The following is a 26,365-nucleotide window of genomic DNA, read 5'->3' on the forward strand; positions in this document are numbered from 1 at the left end:
GATTGTTTTAACCATTTTACCAAACTACCACCAAGTCTGTATGTAACTTCCCCATTACATGAAAAGGTATGCACTGGGAAAAATTACAGGGTACTTCTCAGGCGTGTGAACAATTGCTGTGATGAAATGATATACTCCATTATAGCACTTGGCCAGCTGGTGACTTGTCCTGAGTACCACGACTTCGTTAGTTCTTGAGTCTGGAGCAGCGGGTGTCTTTCAAATACTTGAATCTGAGATGTAGGGTAATCCTTGTCCTAGCTAGGACTCTGGTTCCAGTTTGTGTTTGCCATGAACAATGGAATTTGGCAATACGTAAAGACACCAAGTGTATGTTCCCTGATGCAGAAGCAGAAATATTATTTCTGCTTCATAATAAGTGTTTTAGTTTCCAAATATCTCAGGCAGAGCTGTGTGATCTGTTTCACAGCCTTCAGGCAGTCCTTCCACTCCAGTGTGTGATTCTCAATATGCATCAGAATACTTAGAAGCCTTATTAAAACAGAATGTTGGGCCCCAGAGTTCCTGATTTAATAGGTGTGGGGTGGGAGTGAGCAGCCTCATTTCTAACAAGTCTACAGGTGATGCTGATACTGATGCTTCAGGGAGCACACTGTGAGAATGATTTTCTAATGCTGCCTTTCTCAAAGTCAGATCCTCAAATCAGAATCACCTGGACTGCCTAGTAATCTCCAAATCCTCAGGACCTATGCTGAAGACCTGAATCCAAATCTCCAAGGTTTTATGTCAGTGATTTGTATTTTATCAAGCTCCCCAGGTAGTCCAAATGCGCACTCACATCTGAGAACCAGTTAGAGGGGAGGACTGGGCATATAGTTAGCCAGAGAAAACACAAATCAAGTCTCTTTCCAACATTACCAATTTTATACCATGACTTGGCATTCATGGTTGTTTTATACATAGTAGTTGGATGAATTAATGATAATGAATGAATGCAGGCAATTAGTTGCTACTCCCTGTTTGTTCCTAGCATCTTTTCTTTATTCTGCTATAAAATATATTTTCCATATTTTAACTACTTGCTTATTTTACTGCCTCCATCTAGATGGGGAACTTATCTTTTTTTTGTATCTCCAGTGCCAGAAGTCTAGAACATAAAGGTTATTACATATGATTACTACATACATGCAATGCAGTTGGAATAGCGACGTTTCAGAGGTGAAGAGAATATGTGGGGAAAGGGAAATAGATTACTTAGGTTTGATGAGACTAGTGTGTGCTAAGAGTTTTGTGGGTGGTCAGGAGCTAGAGTAGTACAGGATGTGAAGGGTCAGAACATGACAAATGGCAAGTCGGGCACTTTGTACCAAATTAACCTTGACAGATGAAATTCATTTGTTAGTCTAGCTCCAGTTGCTTTTTTACCTTTCCTTACCAAGGGAAAAAAAATAACTTTAGCAGGGTTAGTTTACTGATACATTAAAAAGTCTAGCGTAGAAATGGACTATGGTGTAGAGAACAGTTCCTGATACTGTAGTTGAAATAAAGGATCGTTATAATGTTCTTGTTTCTGCTATTGTCCACACCCATTGTCTAAATTCTAAACCCTGTTTAGTCTCCATGAATGGGTTCACAATGCCCTGATTCTTAATAGTGTTGTTTAATTTCCTATTCTGTACTTCATAGACTGCCTCCTGGATTTCAGACCTCTCATGATTTTATTTGTGAATTACCTGAATTTTCAGTCTCCATCCAAACAACCTAGATTCCTAATTTATAGTCCACTCTGTTCTTTGAGGTCTGTGTGCATTTGTACTGGATTGTTGCTAGCATATGTCTCCCAGTCATAGGCTGGTGCCTGTCACGACTGTTCTGCTCTCAAGCCCATCTGGGGTCTTAAGGTTCTTGTACTAGATTCGTAGGTTTTGCCACCCTTGTCCACAAAGTCCCCATTGTATTCTCCTCATTACTAATGCTGTCTGTCTCTCATCCAAGAGCATACAGGGCAAATTAGTTTGTACTCCTATTTCAATTTTTTAATTAGAAATGAAATGCCAAAAATGTCTAAGGAAATGGCTTTATTACCAACTACAGGTCCAGAGCCTAAGGAGGTTTAAATCTTCTTTCAGATTATGTGAGAATTAGATTTTCGGAGGTCAGTATATATTAAAACCGTACAAAGATCTTTAGTTTAGATTCTGGGCTCAGAACATTAAAGCCAGTTTTGTTTTGTTTTTTACTAATTAAAGCTTGGACATACTCAAAAGATGTAAGTATGTAATTATTCATTGTATGGGAATGTCCCACTCATTGCAGGACAACCAGCATTGGTCGATAAGCCACATCTTCTATTATTGTGGCACACCAAAACATGCCCACAGATCTCCCAAATGCCTGCTAAGGGTTAGTGTCACCTCTAAAGAAAGCCACTGGTTTAGAGTATTCAATTATCAAGTGCTGGAACTGGGAAGGGACCCACAGAGCATGTGAGTGCTCAAAACCTGAACAAAATCAGCAAGAAAGAGACGAGTGACTATTGGGTAAACATCTGCCAGTGTGTGCCACAAGGAAAAGGCTAGCTAGTATTCTGTAAGGTTCCTTCTCACTACAGAAACCAAACTATTTAATGTCATAAAAAGCAATGTAAGATCATTTATGGGTAAATAATAATCATGCATAATGGATATTTACATTATATATATTCATAAATCATGATTCAAAATAGCAATTTCTTCAATTGCTAAATATAATTAATAGAACTTCTCTTAATGATAAACAAAAGATATAGCAATTGAGATACTTAAAATCTAAGCTGGCAATAAATAAAAAAGCTGTCATGTGGCAGTTTAGAACAGTGTTAGTGACTAAAATTTTTCAATGTTTAATGCAGTAGCATTTTTGGTATTATTGAGAGCAAATGAAATCAACACTATTTAATTCAAATTTGCCTAATTAAAACTATGCATTATTTTATATCTCAGTTCTTTCTGAGAAAAGGATGTAGATACATTCTTTCATTCTTCCTCATATGGCTGTTATAACAGATGATCAGGGATCACCTCTGAAGTACCTAACATAGTCTCTGGGGCCAGTATATGTTCAGTAGGTGTTTGCTGCATAAATTAATGGTTTTAATGAAACATTTCAGAAAAGACGATGCAGATCTAAGAATATTTTATCATAAATAGTTTTAATATTGAAAACAAATTTTTCTTTGCATTTTTTCTAAGATATTTTACTCCAGGTTATCTTACATGGACTAATATATATATTTTTTTCTGTGTTAAATGCAGGTCTATATAATTATTACAGATGACAAAATATTAGTAATCATTGAAAGAACAGGCTTTTCTGTATCTCATTGTCATTCTGGTTTTTCTCTTGTCTCAAGTTTTTGTTGTTCTTTTTCACAGGGATTCGATAAACAAGTGGATGTGTCATATATTGCCAAACATTACAACATGAGCAAAAGCAAAGTTGACAACCAGTTCTACAGCGTGGAAGTGGGAGACTCAACCTTCACAGTTCTCAAGCGCTACCAGAATCTAAAGCCTATTGGCTCTGGGGCTCAGGGAATAGTTTGGTAAGTGTGATGGATTTAACTTCTATTTTTCGAAGGAACGTGCTGTATGTGTTGACTACATACACAGCACAAACACACAAACACAAATAAATAGCATGACTTGAGGAGGAAAAATCCATTCTACCAAAGAAAAATAAATTTATGAGCATTATTAGTAATTTACTACCCATTGGTTAACAATATGTACATCTTTGCTTGTGACTAGTTTTTCTAGTCACAAAAAAATACATTATGCAACAACCATAGAGAAACCAAGAAAACCAGGGGTTTTCTAGCTGTTGCTAAAGCATTTAAAAAATTTTATTTGGATGTTTTCACAGCAAGAAATGAGGGAATATGTGTTCAGATAACCAGCAAGTAAAATTCCCTACAGTCTGAAGAAGTATAAATGAGATCTCAAATGTTCCAGTGACTTTTAAAGTTCAATGTTTAAAATTCAGTTGCCTATTAGAAAAAGTGGCATTTAAAAAAAATGTTTGTTGAATATATCCAAAATGGAAAGATCCTGGGCTCCTTAGTAACTACTCTTTTATGACATTTTGAGTGGCAAATTGAAATGATGACAAATCAGGATTTGACTTACCTGTTATAAAACTCTTGCAAAAGTGATGATAGATTGATAAGGATTTTTTTTTAGGTAGTTTTAACTTGCAGTTTAGCAACCAAATGTATTTAGTATGAACTTATTAGTATAATAATTTTCAGTTTGGTGGCTCACAACTATAAGTAAAAATTTAGGGCATGAACTATAAATATACACATATGTTTATTTATAAAGGATATTTACTTATAACAATATATTTGTTATGTGAATTACTGCTAAATTAATAATATCCATTTAAAAACAAAAACATTCCTTTTAAGAGATGAGATGAAGTTGAAATAAACATTATTTTAAAATAAATTTTGTTTTAAAACTCCCTTTTTCCACTCATTTGATTTTTCTTTTTTTTTGGTGAAAGAAATCTAATACGGTATAATTATTTTTCAAACCTTCATTTTATATTTCATAAGATGATTCTAAACTCTGGTTCACTTCATTTTTAAACTTTGTTTTTTTAAGACTATATTTTAGAGCAGTTTTAGGTTCACAGCAAATGGATAGGAAGGTACAGATATTTCCCATATATCCCCTGCCCACCCACATACATAGTCTCCCCCAGTATCAACTTCCCCCACAAGAATGGTACATTTATTACAACTGATGAACCTACACTCACACATCATAATCAACAGAACCCATAGTTTACATTAGGGTTCACTCTTGGTGTTTTACATTCTGTGTGTTTGGACAAATGTAAAGTGACATGTATCCATTATTATGGTATCATACAGAGTATTTCCACTGCCCTAAAAATCCTATATACTCCACCTATTCATCCTTCTCCCTACTCCAACCCCTGGCAACCATTGATCTTTTTACTCTTTCCATAGTTTGCCTTTTTCAGAATGCTGTATAGTTGGAATCAAACAGAATATAGTCTTTTCAGATTGGCTTCTTTCACTTAGTAATATGCATTTAAGTTCCCTTCATGTCTTTTCATGGATTAAAAGTTCGCTGAATAGTATTCCATTTTCTGGGTGTACCTTAGTTTATTTATCCATTCATCTACTTAGGACAGCTTGGTTGCTTCTGAGTTTTGACAATTGTAAGTAAAGCTGCTTTAAACATTTGTGTGCAGATTTCGTGTGGACATAAATTTTAACGATTCACTTCATATTGACAACTCATTTTAAGTTCACTCTCAGTGCTTAGTCAATGCAAATGGCAGAAGTGCCTGGTTGGTGCACTACTAAATCATTTACTAACACTTAAACCTCATTTATCAAATATACCAATGCTTTTATTGAAATTCACCTAGTAAATTTCAATCTCTCCTAATGTCAATCAGTAGTTGTTTTTGCAATTTGAAGATGGAATATTTTAAAATAATGGGCCAAGCCTTTTATTTTGTAGGTAAACAGCTAAGTAAATTTTTATTTTCAATGTTTATTTCTTTATTTATTATGGTGCAAGGATGCAGGTGAACCTCTTTGTGACAGAAAATAATTTCAAGGTGTGGTAGGCAGAATAATGGTCCCTCAAAGATGCCCAGACCATAATCTCCAGAATTCTTGATATGTTATCTTATATGACAAAACTTTTGACATATAACTTTAAGATTAAAGGCCTTAAAATGGGGCAATTATCCTGGAATATCCAGGTGGGACCTATCTAATCATATGAGTTTTTAAAAGTGGAAAGAAAGACAGAAGAATGGGTCAGAGAGATGCAATGAGAGAGAAGGGATAAGAGATTCAAAACGTGAGAGGGACTTGCCTTATTGTTGCTGGTTTTGAAGATAGAGGAAACGTGTCAGGAGACAAGGAATGGGGTGGCTTCTAGAAGCTGGGAATGGCCCTCAGCTGCCAATTAGCAAGAAAATGGAGACCACAGTCATACAACAATGAGGAATTGAAATTTGCCAGCAAATCCAAATGAACAAGGAAACATATTGTCCTCTAGCACCTCCAGAAAGGAACTCAGCCTGCTGATATCTTGACTTTAGCCCCGTGAGATTCATGTAAGACTTCTGACCTAAAGAACTGCAAGATAATAAATTTATGTTGTTTGAGCAGCTAAGCTTGTGGTGATTTGTTGTGGCATTAATACTAATACACATAGTATAGTAAAGATTCTACTATTAAGATGATTGCTATTCTTCAAAAAGCTGGCACACTGAACTATAGTGTTGTCAAAGGAAGGAGTTCAGGGTGCCTCTGTCAACCCTCCCCAAACTGTGAAATTCCCTTTTTCCTTCCAAGATGCATATCTTTTACCTTAGGTTACATGTGACCAATGCTAGGAGGATAAAGTGTGTTTGGGAGAGATCAATAATAATTATTAGTAAGGTTTAATTTATTTTCTAGATTACAAGATATGTTTATATTTTCTTTTGCATTCTATTGGATGGCTTGGATACCACTTGGAGAGTGGGAACCCTGTATAAGAGGTCACTGCATTCATGAAGAACTTTCAAAGAGAAATAGAAAATAAAACAAAACCAAAAATTCTTATGAAGGAGGAGAGATAGGAGATGGAGAAAACAGTGATTCCTAGCTACCTTTTTTAAATGGAAAATTGTAGAACATGAGAAAGTTTTTCTAAGATCCTCAGTTTGGATGCTCAAATATTCATTGGAATTGTTTCATTTTCTTTCAGATAAAACTGCCACGAAAATGAGAACTACTAATAAAAGGAAGTTTTATTTAATGCTTCAAAAATAGGCCCAAAGCAACATTTTGCTTAAGAAGTTAACAGATTGTCCCAGAAAGATTTGAAAATCTACTAGTACTAATAATTTTGTATGTTTTATACGGCATATTGGGCTTCTATTTCTCCTTGTATAGGATGGATATCTCATACAAGGTCTTAGGTATAGTAACTGAAATAAACTCCAGTAAATAAAATGTCCTTGAGCAAAATTTTTACTCCAGGCTTACAATAAATTTATCAGCAAATTTGTCAGTAAAAGGACAACTGAATTCCAAAATGTTAGTCTTGGAGTTTCCTGGGATTATTATTAGTCTTTTAGTCAGTAGATGAGGGAAATAAAACTAGCAAAGATGAAGTTGAAGGGGCAGAAATGGGATGGCATGTTCCTTTACCTCATCTTCAGTCTCCCACTCTACCATGGGCACAGATGCCACAATTCCAGCACATTCCTTTCTGGACATGAATATAGTTGTCTCTTCCTCAACCTAACTTTGAGTTATCTTTGTTTACTTATCATAACCTGGGTTTGTAATGTACTATTTTTCTTGAAGATCTATTTTTGTAGTAATTTGTCCTATCAACCTGCCTTATATTTAATTTCCTTCCTATTGCCTTTTGTCAATGGTGCGTTCATCCACTTCTCTCACACTGAACACGCATCCATCCCCCAGCATGCTTGTAAAATCCACACCTTTCCTCTATTCGTGAAAACTCAGATTTGCATATTTTGAACGTCCCACACAATCCTGAGTGTAGTAATTGGGAGAAATGGAAACTCAGTATCTGGGGCCCAGAAGGAGGTGGAGGGCAGACAATGTGAAACAGATGATTTATTTATTTTACTTTATTTTCTTTAGAGCAGGAATAAGACATGGAGGAACCAAATCCAAAAGAGATGATCATTAGCAATTCTTTTATTTTGGCATATATTACTATAAAATTCTGTGTGTGTGTATTAGAAGGATTTTTAGTTTTCAGGTATAATTGTTGATATATTGGTACTTATGTCACAGAATCCCCATCCTCCTAACTTGTTTGAAATGGATTCTCATTTCTCCTGCTCCAGTTACCTTAAACTTGTTATTGGTTTCTTACACTTTGTTTCCTCTCTTTGGATGGCTTCACTGCTTACTTTTTATCAGGAAAACAAATAGGCAATACTAAAATATCTTCAAAAAGAATTCACCATTATCATGCTATTTTTTCATTCACCATGGATGATAGACCAACTATATCAGTATTAAGAATCATTAAATAAAATCTAATATGAAATCTTTTGGAATAAGTAAAAAATTTATTTCTACCATGGAGGAAAAAATGAATATTATCCATTGAAACAAAAAGAAACAATGATTATTCTCCTTCTCCAAGTGAACAAAGAAGTCCTCTATAGTTTCCTAGGTGGGGAATTGTAAAGTGATCTATAAAATGTGTTCTTTTTTGTTTGTGTTTTTTTTTTGTTGTTGTTGTTGTTATACTTTAAGACTTTATTAAAGAATACATAAGAGAGAAACGTATTTAACATTTTGAACTAATACCCTTAATCAGGTACACTTAATATTTGACCAAACCCGTTTGTATTTTATTTCATTTAGAAAAGTTTATATTTTATTAAAACTTATTTGAGTTGCAGAATGCCTTTCATCAATAATGTAGTCTTTTATCAGCCTTAGAAACAATTTTTTTTACATCTTTATTGGAGTATAATTGGTTTACAATGGTGTGTTAGTTTCTGCTTTATAACAAAGTGAATCAGTTATACATATACATATGTTCCCATATCTCTTCCCTCTTGTGTCTCCCGCCCTCCCACCCTCACTATCCCACCCCTCTAGGTGGTCACAAAGCACCGAGTTGATCTCCCTAAGCTGTGCGGCTGCTTTCCGCTAGCTATCTATTTTACGTTTGGTAGTGTATATATGTCCATGCCACTCTCTCACTTTGTCACAGCTTACCCTTCCCCCTCCCCATATCCTCAAGTCCATTCTCTAGTAGGTCTGTGTCTTTATTCCTGTCTTACCCCAAGGTTCTTCATGACATGTTTTTTTTTTTAGATTCCATATATATGTGTTAGCATACGGTATTTGTCTTTCTCTTTCTGACTTACTTCACTCTGTATGACAGACTCTAGGTCCATCCACCTCACTACAAATAACTCAATTTCGTTTCTTTTTATGGCTGAGTAATATTCCATTATATATATGGGCCACATCTTCTTTATCTATTCATCTGATGATGGACACTTAGGCTGTTTCCATCTTCTGGCTATTGTAAATACAGCTGCAATGAACGTTTTGGTACATGACTATTTTTGAATTATGGTTTTCTCAGGGTATATGCCCAGTAGTGGGATTGCTGGGTCATATGGTAGTTCTATTTGTAGTTTTTTAAGGAACCTCCTACTGTTCTCCATAGTGGCTGTACCAATTCACGTTCCCACCAGCAGTGCAAGAGTGTTCCCTTTTCTCCACACCCTCTCCAGCATTTATTGTTTCTAGATTTTTTGATGATGGCCATTCTGACCAGTGTGAGATGATATCTCATTGTAGTTTTGATTTGCATTTCTCTAATGATTAATGATGTTGAGCATTCATTCATGTGTTTGTTGGCACTCTGTATATCTTTGGAGAAATGTCTATTTAGGTCTTCTGCCCATTTTTGGATTGGGTTGTTTGTTTTTTTGTTATTGAGCTAAATGAGCTGCTTATAAATTTTGGAGATTAATCCTTTATTAGTTGTTTCATTTGCAAATATTTTCTCCCATTCCGAGGGTTGTCTTTTGGTCTTGTTTATGGTTTCCTTTGCTGTGCAAAAGCTTTGAAGTTTCATTAGGTCCCATTTGTTTATTTTTGTTTTTATTTCCATTTCTCTAGGATGTGGGTCAAAAAGGATCTTGCTGTGATTTATGTCATAGAGTGTTCTGCCTATGTTTTCCTCTAAGAGTTTGATAGTTTCTGGCCTTACATAAAATGTGTTTTTAACAACAGTAGTCAGGAGCCAGATGAACAAATCATTTCAGAGCATTTTTCTTATCATCAGAAGAGGATCTCATTAGCATTGTTTCTACTACAAGCTCCAGAACAAAAAGAATGTAGGAAGAAATCAACAGCACGGAGTTCATTATCTTCTCTTACTTCTGTCCTGCTGCTGCTTGCCAAGCCAAGAAACATTTCTATTTTCTCAATTCTTTCTCCAAAGATGATTTAAACTGACAGTGAAAGTGGCGGCAAATTTCAACGACCAAGTTTAGCAGAGAAAACTTGCAAAGTTTGGTCTCCCCCTTAACTGAAAAGAGCTGATTGCACAGTTTTAAACGACAGGACGTAAAACCATATTCTTTCTTTCTTGGGCTTGTTTTCTTTGTCATCTACATGTAATTAACTTGTAAGCAGTCCCAATCCAATTTTGCAAGGTGATCTTTTACAAGATATTTATGTCAAAGATGTAAGCTAAATACTGAAAAAGCATAGATTTATAGTGGCTTATTGTAAAAAATCTGTACCTGGAAAATTAAATATTTAGAAACAAATGCTATATACTGTATATTAACTAAATTTTCCTAAAATTCCAGTTAGAGCAGGATGATATAGAAGTAGAAATAATTGTAGTCATAAGATGCCCTGGAAATAATGCAGTGGATTAATCTATCTTAAATTATATATATATTCCTATATGTATATACAGAATGAATGTATAACAAATACATAATTTATAATATATTACATATGTATATATAATTTATATACATACTAACCCAATGGATTAGTTTATCTTAATTGAATTTATATGCTATATATTTTACACACATGTATTTTATGTATATAGGAATAAATTATTTTGTTTTCACAAAAATTAAAAAAATCATTTCTGGTGAATGTCCTTCAACCAGCGGTCTGTAGCAACAAGCTCCTATGCAGATAAACAATCTAAGATTTAAATTGCCAGTCATGTTCAGCAGAACCTTGGGTGTTCACATATTCTTATTCCATCACCCTCCTTTGATAAGTGGATATTGGTGAGTATGGTGAGCCTGCCTAGCAATGTCCTATCAGCCCAGTCGAGTTAAGTGTTAGATAGACTGAAGAGAAGTCTTGAGTTCCTGTACCTGTGGCTTTTTTTTTTTTCTATTTAATATGGGTGTGATCTACCTTGAAGGAGGACAGGGATAGAAAACATTCTATAAGAAACATTGTGATCCAGGAAACTTAGTCACAGCATTGTATCTAGTGGGCCCTTCCTTGGTTCAGCATCTGAAACTGCAGCTATATTATCTTTGTACATATGTATACATATGTGTTTGAATCTTGTTTACTCCCAAATAGGATTTAAAGTTATGGAAAAAGACAGATGTGACTTAGTATCTACCTAACATAAGGGATTTGAGGGAAGATGGTAACCCTATCCCTTGGAGTAGAGTCTCCTTAAGGGTAATGATATGTGATAAGGCTAAGTTGTTGACTGAAGGGGTAGAAAGAAAGGGGTTTTCTTTGTGGTTTGTTTTGCTTTTGTTTTTTAAAATGTGGAACATAGTTTGAATCTTTGCCTTCCTATTTCCACATAGTACTAGTAAGTAGAAATACTCTGGGTAAGCCAGAGCGCTCATCAAAAACCAAACCAAACACGACAATCCAACAGAATCAAGAGCCAACCCCCCAAAATCTCTGAATTTGTTCAAATGCTCAAAATAATTACTGATAATAGTGCCAAGTCAAGAGACATTAGTAGAACAATCACCATTTGAAGAAGTGGAATCTTCTTCAAATAATAATAGCTTCTATATGCTTTAAAAAATGGTTTATGGAAAGTCCCCCCTTTTTAATGTGCTCATTTTCATTAAAAAAAAGACATTATTGACTCACTGATGCTTTTAGCCCCTTTTCTTATCTTGGTGATGAATTGGAGCTATTCTATCTAGACTCTGATTTAATCACCCTTGAAATAATGGCACACATTTACAAAATGACTGGCAAAGGTTAGGAGATATCTGTAGATATACACCAAAACAAAAGAGTTTGAACCTTGGCCATGTTAGGGTATATGATGGAAAGATAGTCAATATCTATTTATTGCTGATTAAGATTGAGAGGGAAATTAATTAAGTAAATTATCTGAATTCTGTAAAATATTTACACATTTAAATATTGATTCAATTACAGATACTTTAAGATACCTTATATTATCGTGTTCAGTCGTTATAGATATACTTACACCTTAGAATAATTAAATTTCCCATTGTGCTTTATCAATGATAGTATTTAACATTCAGTCTTTCAGAACCTTGGTTTACTCATCTGTAAAATGGAGATATCAGGGGCTTCCCTGGTGGTGCAGTGGTTGGGAGTCCGCCTGCCGATGCAGGGGACACGGGTTCGTGACCCCGTCTGGGAAGACCCCGCATGCCGCAGAGCGGCTGGGCCCGTGAGCCATGGCCGCTGAGCCTGCGCATCCGGAGCCTGTGCTCCGCAACGGGAGAGGCCACAGCAGTGAGAGGCCCGCATACCGCGAAAAAAAAAAAAAAATGGAGATATCAGTATCTTGCAGTACTCAAAAAGTATAAAACAAACTAGATATATGAAATTGCCTTATAAATCTGGTATTGTCATGAATTTTAGTAGATTCAAGGAAGGCAGACTTAATGTTACTCTTTTATATCAATGGAAAATTGCAAAAGGTCAACATGTGTAACCCAAGAAGATGGCTGATTGTAACAGTTGCTTAATCTTCAGACTGTGCATATTGTTTGCATATTGTAGTTGAGAATATGAGTTTTAAAAAATGACTTAATGATTGAGTCAAGAAAAGAAGCATGATTGAGTCAAGAAAAGAAGCATCTGAACATTTTCATTCCTATCTTTCAATCTGAGTTTCAGTTAACCTAGGATATTTACAATATTTATACAAGTTTTAAATATTAGTTTTTAAATTTGCAATATGGCTACACACACGCAGCTAACCATCTTTAAGCACAGAATTTGGATAGAAGAGTTTTATGGTAATGAGGTTGATGGTACAAAGAGAGATGGTGAAATCATCCAGAGGGTGATCAGACTTCCTAAATAACACAAGAGACCTGATCAGTGGGTCCTGAATGATGATTTTGTTTCTGAAACTTCCATGATCCTGTGGTGCATTTCTCTTCTTAGAGTTCCAAATGAGCCATTACGCTAAATGATGCAGATTTACTAACACGTTTCCATTTAGCCTCTGACCAGGGGCCATGATTACCATCTGATCCACATCTGGAATATCAGCACATTTTGTATCCTTGTTATTTTCCATTAATTTTATAATTTAGACCCTTTATTACAAACTTATTTTTTAATTAAAAAATTTTCAATTATGGTTTACTACAGGATATTGAATATAGTTCCCTGTGTGTATATGTTTTTAATTGCAACCTTCTTGATATAAGGAGCGTTGAGCTTTAAATATTGCCTTTTGTATTGGTAGGACAGTTGAGGCTGTAATGGTCCAGTGTAGTAGGACAGAATAAGACACTGTATTCTCCTTCCATATTTCACTGTTATTCTTGGCCCTGTTGCATAGCACAAGCCCCAAATATTTACTTACTGTATTGCTTGATTGGTGATTAAGACTTGTAAGTATCACATTTTATCCTTCACAGAGAAAATGTGGCTCTGAGTAACCATGGGCAAGGTTTAGTAGCAGTATGTTTACAGGGAAAAAAATTATAAATTCCATACTTCTGTTTGTTAACCATAAAGTATGTATGTGTTCATCAGTGCAATAACTGATGCTGAAGGGGTTGGTCGTATATAATATTAAAAACTATATTTGGTTTTACAGTGTATTATGGACATTTATTCTGAATTCTGTCTTTCATAAATTTGTAATCAATTTATATCATTGTAGTTAAAATTGATAGCAAGAGTTTGTAGCCCAGAAGCATTTTTGTTGGCAGAAGGGAAAAATAGTCATTTAAATTCCATAGATAATTATTCACTTATAGATGACTGAGTCTTCTCTATAAATCAGTTATTGATATAAATGCTAATGTCCTTATCAGCAGAAATAATTAGTAAATCAATTCTATTTTTTCAGTTTCTACTTCAATCCCAAAGATAAAAAGTTTGTGACACTAATTCTTATTTCTTGTAGGACCTGTCTTCTAGGGCAGCGGTCCCCAACCTTTTTGGCACCAGGGACCGGTTTCCTGGAAGACAGTTTTTCCACAGACGGGGTCAGGGTGGGGTCATCGAGGGAGAGGGCGTGGTTCCGGAATTAATGCCAGCGACGGGGAGCAGCAGATGACACTTCGCTCGCTCGCCGGCCGCTCACCTCTTGCTGTGCAGCCCAGTTCCTAACAGGCTTCGGACTGGTACTGGGACCCCTGTTCAAGGGCATCAATAGGTATTTTTATTGCAAAAATAAAATTAGTTTATGCTTCATGAACTCTTTTGCCAGATGCATACATTCTGATTGTTAGGATTAAAGTGCATTCATGGTTATAATTTTTTAAAGAAACCTGAAACCCAAATATAAATACCTAAAGGCTTAATCCTGCACTATCCTGCATTTTGGGAAAGATAGCATTCCTCACAGAAAGGAAGCAATGTCTTCAGTTAAATTAAATTATGCTAAATAACAGATGGCAATTGCTGCTCCTCGGATTCCAGAAATCATTCTCATTTACTACTCTGAGACCTGTCCATTCTATCTGTAGATTAAGATAATTTAAAAAAAAGAAACAAAAGGAGAGCAGGTAGGTGTTATAAATAATGTAACTAAAAATATTGAGGCTTCGAGGAGCTTTTTATAAGGCTCAGAGGAAAGGTACTTGGCCCCTCTCTTCTATGGAGTCATGCTTCTGGCCTGTTACAGCATCATGTTCTGTTTATAGAGTCTGAGCTGTCTTGCTAATCATGGATTTGAACATAGAAGCTGAGGACGAAGGAAGACATCTTTTAGAAGTTCGAGTGACAGCCCTATCATCCTCTGGTTCTGCTCTCTATTCCTGGATTTGTTAAATTTATTTAAAATATTTGACCTTGTCAAGTGAATTTCACTTTACATGTCCAGTGTTCTGAATCCAGCATTGAACCATTGCATTTAAGCTTTTTTGTATGGTGGGGTTGTCAATCACCAACAGAGAGGGAATTTAGCCACTTCGTTTAACATGGGGTTTCTTTTCTTTAAAGACATGTACTTAAGAGACCTCTTAGCTGTGCTTTTCTTCATCTATATTCACCTTTATTTTTTATCGTTAAAAATGTTTTCCACAGAAGATTTTAATATATCTATTCATAAAGTCAAGATTTTACTTCCAATCCAGGGACATACAATGCCAAATATATTTAAAAATTTTTTCTTTGGGCTCATCTAGAACCGGAAAATATGGCTGGGGAAGGTGTGCCCTGCACCAGGACACATGGATGGGGGAGTGTGTAGGGGCTGATACCCAGGCTGCCCTTCACCTGCACAGCAGCGTGCCCGGGTCGGGGTGTTCCCTTTATCCTGAGGAGCTACGTTTTCCTAATTCACACATCACACCTGAACTGCTATTGAATGAATGAACTTTAGATTTCAGGTGACTGAGGAGAGACACTCAATTTATCTAGCAAAAATACTAGTTGGAGAGTAACTAGTATGCAGTGGAAATCTAGTAAGTTTAGGATGTTAAATAATTCACTGGCACGGGAATGTAAGAAATTGGAAGGGAATAGGGAGCAGAGGAAAATTAAAAGCCAAATTGTCACACGTTAACGCTGTTCCTTCTCTCACCTCCTTTCTGTCCCTGTATCTCCTTAAAAACGTCAGTCTTTCAAGGCATCCCTGTTCTCTGAGTCTGTCATTCTCCTGCTGGATTAACATATTTCCTATTTAGCCTGAAACCATGAAAATAATTTCAGAGGCTCTCTATTTTCTTACCACTCTGTCTTCTGTAGCTCTCTGTTTTTTCCAAACCCTCATCCAGGGCAGCCCAACTGGCTGTTTTCTCTGCTCCTGCTGGAGCCTGAGCCCAGCTGGAGAAATCACCTAATTATGCTGACTTCCTCCATTATAAGTTTATGAGCTTCATCCTCAGCCGGGCCCTTGTTGCTGCTTAGCAATCCTTTTACTTATGTGTCTCATCAGCCCCCTACCTCATTTCCCGTGATAGCTGTTACAATCCTTTTATAACCTTAATTGCAAGCACCCAGTTCCACTTCACCCACCCTATTCTTTGTGGAAGGCTTGCTTCCTACTTCCTGGAGAAAACAGGTGGCCTCAGTCAAGCATGTGAGCTCTCAATTTCCCCTTCCACCTCCTAACTCTGCAGTCTTCCCTGCCCGGTTAGCTCCTCCATGAGGGGCTCTGGAGGCGGGCACCCACCAGTGTTCTTAATTCCATCCCCTGCCCCTGGGGTCTGTCAGTGGTTCTCTGTCTCACTTCAACTGTCTCTTCTCCAGTAGCTTCTTCTGCCCTGATGGTAGAAGATCTTCCACCCAATTCTTATGTAAAAAAAGTTATTTTGCATGTGCTTGCCCCTCAAGTTTGCCCCTCTTTGACTCTCTTTCCTTCATCATCAAACTTCTGGATAAAGTAGTCTGAATTTAGTGCTTCTGCATACTATTTAAATTCTCATTTCACAGACAGTCCCAGTTCTATTACCATCATCCCTCTGATGGAGTAGGTTGCTATGGAGAAGGCTATCATTAACCCCTAAATGGCTAATAATTGACTGACTTCTTTTTCAGCCACCACTTATTTACTTCTCTGTAACGTTTGGGAATATTAAGTATTCATTGACTTCTTCTCGAATGTCATCTTCCTTTGATTTTCAAGCTAGGAATTTTCAAAATCTGCCCTTTGTTTGGAATTGGATGAACTGGCCAGCACATGAAGGGCAGCATAACATAGTGGTTAAGAATGCAGACTCTGGAGCCAGACTGCCAGGTTGGGATCTTGGCTTACTCTTACCTGTGAGTGTCCTCAGTTACTTCATCTGAAGATGGGGCTAATAGAAATATGTATGTATAGAATTGTTAAAACAAACTAAATTAGTTAATACAGTGCTTGGCTTTAGTAAGTAGCCAATACATGTTAGTTTTCATTAGTGTTAGCTGGCCTGGGTCATGGCCTTTTTCTGAGATTGGCTAGATAGAGAACAGTCTTTGATAGTCCAATACTCAGCAAGATAATAAAAGAATTCAAAGCTCCTGAAGGCAAGATTGGAATCAGGAGCCAGAGCAAAAATGAGCTAGAAAGGTGAGTACTAATTCTAACTCCTAACGAGAGGGAGATTCTAAATGAGAGATGGAGGCAAACGCCAAGAACCAGTAGAGAACTAGATCAAAGTGGGAGAAATTTGGGAACAATGGAATGAAACTAGGACAAGTGTCATGAATATTATTGGCTGGTGGGTGAGTGGTAGTGATGTTAAACTGAGTTGAAGCCAGCTGTTTCCTGGTTCCTTCCTACTTCTATAACCAAGAATTATCTGTCTCTTTTATTGGTCATCTTTCTCTACTCTTCAAATATTTGTATGCTTTAAATGTTCTTCCGCCTTTGGCTTTTCATTTCCCTTCACAGTTCAATGCCTAATGTCTTCCACGTTTATATCATTCTGGCTACACCTTATCTCTTTTTTTTATTGACATAATGGATATTTCAATGATCCACTTCAAATATACATTTTTATTGAGGTATAATTGCCATATAGCAGTATATTAGTTTCAGGTTTACAGCATAGTGATTCTATATTTGTGTATATTGCAAAATGATCATCACAGTAAGTCTAGTTAATATCTGTCACCATACATAGTTACAAAAAATTTTTTTCTTGCGAGGTGAACTTTAAGATCTACTCTCTTAACAACTTTCAAATATGCAATACAGGATTATTAACTATGGTTACAAATGTAGGTCATCTATACAACGATCTGAGGAGCCAAGCTGATGAAGGCTCTGCCATATTCACCTTGCGGCATCTAAGGTCTCCAAACAGCGGAAGGGAGTAAAAGCATGGAGGAACTCTTATTGGACAGACCCAGAAGTGGTGTGCTTTCCTCTGTTTAGAGTTCACTGGCCAGACCTGTTAAATGGCCACCCCTAACTGTTGAAGAGGTTGGAAATGTCATCTAGCCGAGTGCCCAAAAAGAGGAAGGGGACTAGGATTTGTAGTCCCTATTTTAAATGTCTATCATCACCCCTCTGAATCCAATGTCAGTACCCCTCTGATATGCTTCCACATCACCCTGTATTTGCTTTATCAATCATCATTACGCTATTTTTTATATTGTTTCTTTATAGTATCTCATTTCCCACTAGACTGTAAGCTCTTACAGGCAGAGACTGTCAAGCTTGCTCCCAATTGTGTCTCTAAAGCTTAGCACAGTGCTGGCTTAGAGCAGGCACTTAATAAGTATTTTCTGCTGTTAAACTTCCTGTTTTCTCTTCTTCATCTCCTTTTCACTCCCCAGCTCACTGGAGTCCGCTTCTGTTCACCCTGCTCTGGGGGAACTGCTTTCACTAAGTTCCCAGTAACCAATTCCAAAGACAGCAAGCACTCTTGGATCTCTGTCCTCTTCGGTTTGGCACTTGCCACTTAATTTTGGTACTCTCCTCTTGAAGGTTTACCTCTGAGATTTTCAACTCTACCTTCTCAAATCTTATGTGGACTCCTTTTCCCTAAAATTGGCTTGCATGGGGGACTCTTAGGTGTTAAGGGCCTGCGACCTTACAAATAAAGGAAAGAGTATATTTTTAAAATCAGGAAAATCCGTGTACCCCATCAGAGAGGAAATGCTGGATGCTGGAGTTTGGGTGTGCGGAGAGGAAGAGTGAGAGAGAGAGAGAGGTCTAGAGAAGCAAGAGAAGAGGATAGAGACAGAGATGTAGAAACAAAAATAGTGAGGGAGAAATGGGTGACAGATGCACAAAAGGAAGAGGAAGAGTGGAGACAGAGAGACATAGGGACACAAAGAGGCCGTTGAGAGACACCCAGAGAAGGACAGAGACAGAGAGACTGAAGATACCAGAAAGTGAAAACATATTTGTTAGAGAACAATTTCTGAGGAAGCAGGAAGATACTAATGGGATTAGCTTTAAACAGAGGCAGTAATTCTTCATGAAAGAGCAAAACTGAGAAAAATGCTTTTTCTTTCTTTTGTTTACAGAGAACTGTGTTTGATATATTGTGTAACATTTCTTCACTAATGTTGCTTTACTCTCAAATAGAGGTAGAGATTTGAATAGACAAAGAAGTCTTTTGACCATGCAGCTACATAAGAAAAGGCAATTGAAAGGAAAAGTAGGACAAAAGAGAATACCATTAGTCACAGAGCAATTCTTATAAAATTGACACTTCACTGTTTCTTTGCACTTTGAGGAGGATGAAACTTATTGGTTGAAGTGCCTTATTATTAATACCTTCTCTTTTGGTAAATATGGTAATAGATAGAGAATAGAAACATAGACGCAGCTACCATGTCCATAGCAGACAACTTATCTAACAGTGTTCATAGATCTCTGCTTCTTTTATAGCTCATTATAAGTTTTTAACATCTATATTACTTGTTTTGTCCTGAAAGCAAACATGAAGTTTCTAGATCAGAGGTAGAATATCATTACTTTCAACAACAACTGCATCAGTTACCTATGTCCTCTTCTCCCCTTTCAGGGCTATACTATAAAAGCCAAATGTTATCCTGTACATGCAAAGGGGTTTTTATACTACCGAGAAGAAGAAATTATGAACCTCAGAGTTTGTATAGGAAATGCTACACAGCTGCAGTCTCCTCCTTCTGAGAGGGAGGGAGGGAAGGAGGGGGAGAGAGAGAGAGATCTAATATCCCCAGTAGCAACAAATCTTCTCCAGGAACAGAAAGGAAAGGTCCCTATTTTAGAGTCCATTGGAATGTAAAAGGATGGCTCTGGGTTTCACTTGCTTTGAAATATAAACACATTTTCTCTGGAAGTCTCTGTTTATTCACTCTTTAATTTCCAGGATTTGTGCTTTAACCAGGTTCCAGTTTTCTTTGCTCAGAAAGCCCTAATAATGCAGAAACATTAAAATACCTCTATGAAGTACGTACTATTATTTACATTGATAATATGAAAGTCCAGCTTTATAAAGAAATAACGTTTCTGGAATCAAATAACTTTGTAAAATGGCTATTTAAAAATAAGTGTTTTGCCGTTAAAAAGATGCTTGTTTTTAACAATCCTCATTTAACTAAAATGCAAGATATTTTACTACTTTAACTAAATTAATTTATAAGTGCACAGGATGTGGCTATATATATAAACTTATTGTTTTGTGTGCATAAATAAAAATAACCCCTTTAAACATACCGGAAGAAAAGAGACCAGTGACTTGGTCCCTCTTTACAGGTATATTGCTAACTCCTGTCATATGAACTCAAAAATATTTATTAGTTAATTTAGTTTGGGACACAATAATAGCACAAACAATGCGGTTGAGATTCAAAGTTATTTTCATCCAATTTAACATGCTTAGCACCTGATAACTATTTTTCTTGGTTATCAAAAAGCATGTCAGAGGAGCTTAAACTTTTGCCAATATAAGAATTTTTAAAATATGAAATATACCTTTGGGAATTGGAAGAATGTGCATTAATAAGATTGAAAGGGTAAGCAATTCTTTACTTTTGTTTCCATGTCTGTTTCCTCGTAGTGCGATGATTTGCCTCAACGTCAGGACCCTCATGTATTTCATTGAATTCACTTATTTATTTATCACCTATTATGTCCCAGGCACCATGCTAGATGCTGGACCTACTATCATAAGGAAAAGTGGATATTTCCAAATTGTTGTCTAGTACATAGGATCCAGTTCTATATATCTGTGTTAGATAGGATATACCTAAAGATACTCTAACAAAGATATACAAAGTATAGTGGCTTAAACATTGCTTTCTTCCATAAAATTCTGAGCTGCTAAATGGTTCCAGGGGGTAGGGCAATTCTGTTTCACAAGGTGATCCTGAGATCATGATGAATCTTAACAATGTTGTTCTTGCCCACATGGCCAAAGCCACTAGGATCACATTCCAGTTTGTGGGAAGAGATGAAAAGCAAGTGGAAAGCAAGTGAAATTATGTTTCACTCTGTTCCCATCCATCATCCTAATCACAAGTTACATCTGGCTGCAAGGGAAGCTGGAAAGTATATTTTTGCTGAATACCATGTGCTTATCTAAAGTAGGGAGGTTCTTATAACTTTGAGAGGAAGAGGATGGATTTTAGAACATTACTCTCTGAAATAGTCAGTCTTCAGTTTCCGGATCTGATGACTGATATCCAGTTGCTCTTCTTGTTCATCTGACTTTGACTTGTGGGCCCTGCTTCAAATCAGTGTGGGTTTTAGTTCTTGATCCCTCTAAGCTATGTTCTAGCCAGCTGTATTATATGGATTAGGGCCAACTGATTCTCAAGAATGCCAGAGTGTAACATAAATTACATGATAAACAAATGGATTAGTATCCTGCTAGTCTGATGCAATCACCCTGTCTCCTTCACCCTGTTTTCCTAAAATCTTCCACACTGTTTGGAACACAAGAGGCACTGAATGAATAATGAACAAATAAACGGCATGTAGTATAGTAGTGGCTCAACTTATGGTCCTATTTTTTCTTATTTTATTTTTGTTCAACTCTGTGAATCACATTACTGGGGACAGGAAGAGAACCAGGCATAGGGTTTTGAATGTTTAGGGTAAGAGTTATTGCTTGCATTTTTTTATCTTCAGTTCTATATTAAGTATCCAAGATATTTGAGGACAATCATATACTTAAAACATGTGAAATTATAGAAAAGAAACATATCATCTAACTGCCTATTTTACAGATAGAAAACTGGGGCCTAGATAGAGAAATGTTTGCCACTTGTCATATGTTATTCATATTAGGGCCTTTTGACTTTCAATTCCTTGCTCTTTTTAATATCACATCGATCCATTGATTCTGAACTTTTAAGTGCCTGATAACTGGCAGGCACACAAAGGCTCATACTCTGAGTCTCATACTCAAATCAGCTGCCTCTAAACCAAGTGCACCTTCTTTGTCCTTAGTAGTCCTCAAAGTGTGGTCCCTTGGCCTGCAATATCAGCATCCAACCTCCTGGGAACTTGTTTGAAATGCAAATTCTTGTGTTTCACCCCAGACCCAGGAACTCAGAAACTCTAAGGCCCCAGCCCAGCAAAGTGAGTTTTAACAAGCCCTTCAGGTGATTCTGATGCTCACTCAAGTTTCAGAGCCACTATCCTGCTTTGACAGGACAGCACACAGCATATATTAAGGCATTATATGGTATAGACAACCAACACCAAAGCTACCAATTATTGAGTGCCTATGGTATGCCGTTCTCTGTATAGATACTCTATGTATCTAGTCGCATTTAATCGTCACAATAGACTGGCATAATTGTTAATATCATCAGTATTTCATAACTGAGGAACAAAGGCTTAGTGAGGTTAAGTTGCCCCCTAACTCACACACCCAAAATCAGACAGTGGAAGGGACAAGGTTTTGGGGTTTTTTTTCCACATAATTTTATTTTTTTGGACATTTTTTTTTCTTTTTTAAAAAATTATTTATTTATTTATTTTTGGCTGCTTTGGGTCTTTGTTGCTGCACATGGGCTTTCTCTAGTTGTGGTGAGCTCTTATTGTCTAACTCCAATGACCATGTGTCTTCTAAAGCACTGTTTTAAAATATATATATATACACGAATAACTTACTCATTGAGTGTTATGGAAAATAAGAATATTTGAAACACAAAGTTTTCAGGACCATGAACTGCTTTCAAGTTTCCTCTAGTTATGTGTTCTCTAAGATGATGCTTCAAATTTTAACAACCTTCTTTTGGTATTGCTGGTATATGCAAAATAATATTTTGACACAAAAACTTGTCAGCTTAAGTAATTTGTCTCCTCTGTTTTTGCTGTTTGTAGAACTTGGTGAGTGGTCTGGTAGAGACAGGTGTGGAACCTTCACAGTTGATGTTTCTCCCAGAAGGCACTGCTTGAGAATTGCCTCATGACCCTTAAGAAATGGGCTTCATCCTGAGTATGTCCGAGAGTCTACATGGCCAGAAATATCCTAGTTTCTCCAAATGAAGGGAGACTTGACTCTGAAATAAATTAAATACTCTTTATCCTGTAGTTCATCATTCCCAAATGACTGGGGGACCAGTTGACCTGTCTCTTCTCAAACAGTTATTGATACCCAGAGATACCTGAGTGTGTAGAGTATAGATGGTGAAACCTTAATACACTTTCTTACTTGACCTTTTACTTTTGGAGAGAGTGAGTCCTGAATAAACATCGCCCCTTAATAATTTGCCTAAAGTGAGTGGCTCTGGTTAGTGCTAAGAGGAAACTCTGGAGACTGTTTTTGTAGAGAAGTAGGATTTTCCCAGAGAAGCAGGATATATGTATATCTGCTATACCTATATATACATGTGTGTATATATATATATATTAGAGTGTGTCTGAAATTTTGTAACTAATTCAATTCTTTTAACATTGTGTAGGCAAAAACCTATATTTTGGGGCTGGTTATATTCATTACATGTTTACTTTGCATTTTTTGTAAACTTTTGGTGATGAACATTTAAAAAAATCATTCCCCTCAGTATTACATATTTCTTTAGCATCACAATTTGAGTTAATTTTATCACCCACCTGAAGTTCCCTTCTTTTTGAATGACAGTTTGTAGATTAAAAAAACAAACTTAAAAAAACAAACACCAGGGTTTCCCTGGTGGTGTAGTGGTTGAGAGTCCGCCTGCCGATGCAGGGGACACGGGTTTGTGCCCCGGTCTGGGAAGATCCCACATGTCGCGGAGCGGCTGGGCCTGTGAGACATGGCCGCTGAGTCTGCGCGTCTGGAGCCTGTGCTCTGCAACGGGAGAGGCCACAGCAATGAGAGGCCCGCGTACTGCAAAAAAAAAACAAAAAAAAAAATACCAAAGGGATCTGGATTTAAAATCTGTTTGGGTTTGCACAATGCCATACCATGTATATTACCTGAGTGACATAGGTAGGTTACTTACAAGCTCTGATCCTCATTTTCAATGTCAGTAAGGAAGCATAAAAAATGCCCAGCACAGTCTTTGGATGTATAGTAGATATTTAATTCCTGTAATTCCCTCCTTCACTATGGCAAAAAATTATGACAAACAAAATGGATTTCCTCCAAAAAACTAAAAGAACTAGCAATATTTTCATTTTTTTCTCCCAGAAAAATAAAAATCCTACAGATAGTTTTGAGGAAACAATGCTATTCAATGAAATAACTATAAAAATAATAACACATATGTCATTTATTATGTTAATTGATCTTTGTGGTTGGAATCTTTAACATTTTTGTTAACTGAAATGGAAGGAGAAAAAAAACTTCCAGTAGTATATTTTAGGATTGACCTATCCTTGGGCTCCAAAAGGGCAGGATTGGATACAGAGTCTCTGGAAGCAACTGAATTGCTAAATTTGGGCAGTTTGTATTGATATTTGGGTCCATCTATTGATGCTTCAGAATAGTGACTTAATTGGGAGTCCTAAAACAAAGGAGCAAAGGAGATAATCTAGCTAAATTATCTGAGTCATCAAAAGGATGAAATTCGTATTACTTTCTTGGTAGTTTGCTTGTAATCCCTTCATAATTGTTTTGTTTTTTCCCATGGGACAATTAAAATCGAGATGGTTAGCTTCCCTTTGTCCTTGTTCCGTGTGACGAATTCCAATTGATTTAGACTGAAGTAAAAACTCGTTGACGAGCAAGGAGACCTGGATGACTAAATTCACTGCTAAAACTTTCTGACTGGGATTCCCTGGTGGCGCAGTGGTTGAGAGTCCGCCAGCCGATGCAGGGGACACGGGTTCGTGCCCTGGTCGGGGAAGATCCCACATGCTGCGGAGCAGCTGGGCCCGTGAGCCATGGCCGCTGAGCCTGCGCGTCCGGAGCCTGTGCTCCGCAACGGGAGAGGCCACAGCAGGAAGAGGCCCGTGTACCGCAAAAAACAAGCAAACAAAGTTTTGATTTGAGTCTGTCTTGTTCAACTGAGGCTGCTGTAACAAAATACCATAAACTGAGTGGCTTATAAACAACAGAAATTTGTTTCTCATAGTTCTGGAGGCTAGAAGTCCAAGATCAGGTTGTCTGAATTGGTCAGGGTTCAGTGTCTTGTGAAAGCCTGTTTCCTAGTTCATAGATGGCTGTCTCCTCACCGTGTTATCACATGGTGAGAGAGGAGGCAAGCTCCCTCAGGACTCTTGTAAGGACACTAACCCCATTTATGAGGGCTCTATCCTCGTGATCTCATCTAATCCTCATTACCTCCCAAAGATCCCACTTCTTAATACCATCATGTTAGGGGGTAGGGTTTCAACATTAATTTGGGAGAGGGTACATAAACATTCAGTCCATAGCAGGTCTGTGGTGGATACACACTGAGGTAACCCCCAATGAGTCAAACCCTTGTATAGCCCTCTCCTTTTGGGTGCAGATGGAACCTGTGTCTTACTTCTAGTCAGTAAGTATGGAACAGGTGATTGGAAGGATAATCGCTTCCTTGATTAGGTTATAAGACTCCATCTTATGAGACTGAGTGAGAGATTCTGCTGCTGGCTTTGAAGGAGTGAGCCCATGTGGTAAGTGGGCCATGAGCTGATGACCTGGAGGTGGCCTTCAAAAGCTGATAGGAGCCTCGGGCTGATGGCTAGCAAGAAAATACAGCCCTCCATCTTACAACCACAAGGGACTGAATTCTTCTAACAGCTATGTAAACTCAGAAGAGAATCTTGAGCTCCAGAAAGTTTCTTTAGCTTGCAGACACCTTGAATGCACCTTGATTGTGAGACTCTGAGCAAAGGATCCAGCAAGGCTATGCATGCATTGACTCCGGACCCACAAAAACCCTGAGATAATAAATGTTTGTTATTTTAAACCGTTAAGTTTGGGATAATTTGTTATGCAGCCTGGAAAACTAATGCAAGGTCATCTCATTGGCTCTCTCAGGCTTCTTCAGTTAATCCTCATAAGTAGATGAGATTCTTAGAAGGATGGTGCCTTGGAAATGTGTCAAACATACCTACATTCCCATGTCTGGAGGATTTTAGACAAGTTTATGTCTAATGGCTATTGAGTCATTAACTTGTTAGCACTAGAAGTAGGTTTTGCATTGTTAAACTTTGCTGAAATCAAGGAATTCAACACCTATTTTACTTAAATATACACCGTATGAGTTAAGCGGGGGTGGTGGTCACTCCTTAACACAGAGCATGATGAAACACAAATAAGCCTTCTCAGACAGAGTTTTCCAAAGAATACGGTGTACCTGGTTTTGTCCTTCCTCTAACTACCAGGAGGTTCTGCTCAGTGAAGATATTGAGGTAACAGTATCTGTACAGTTTGTTGGGGAGTACTCTGATGATTGTATACAATTAAATGAGAATGACTGAATCCATGCTGTGAAAAAATAAAAAGATAAATACTTCAGAATATAATTAAGTGACAAATCATAATGAATACACAATGAGGTTTTGACCAAACATCCTGTTTCTCCTCATCAATGGAATTATCATAGACTTTAACATTCAAC

At 37.1% G+C, this 26,365-nt stretch overlaps 1 protein-coding gene across 8 annotated transcripts in view; it reads left to right on the top strand.

Annotated features, from left to right (window-relative positions):
* MAPK10 (mitogen-activated protein kinase 10) overlaps positions 1-26,365 on the top strand; it is a 361,702-nt gene that overhangs the window by 204,686 nt on the left and 130,651 nt on the right. For 7 of the 8 annotated variants that reach the window (XM_060147171.1, XM_060147176.1, XM_060147169.1 and 4 more), the window contains one exon: positions 3,375-3,544. The exons of the other annotated variant lie outside the window; for it this stretch is intronic. In XM_060147171.1, coding sequence (XP_060003154.1) covers positions 3,423-3,544 — 122 coding nt within the window. In that variant the 5' untranslated portion in view covers positions 3,375-3,422. The remainder of the gene's footprint in view (positions 1-3,374; positions 3,545-26,365) is intronic. 8 annotated transcript variants of the gene reach the window in all.

Source organism: Lagenorhynchus albirostris, chromosome 4, assembly GCF_949774975.1.
Source record: "Lagenorhynchus albirostris chromosome 4, mLagAlb1.1, whole genome shotgun sequence".
NCBI lineage: Eukaryota > Metazoa > Chordata > Mammalia > Artiodactyla > Delphinidae > Lagenorhynchus > Lagenorhynchus albirostris.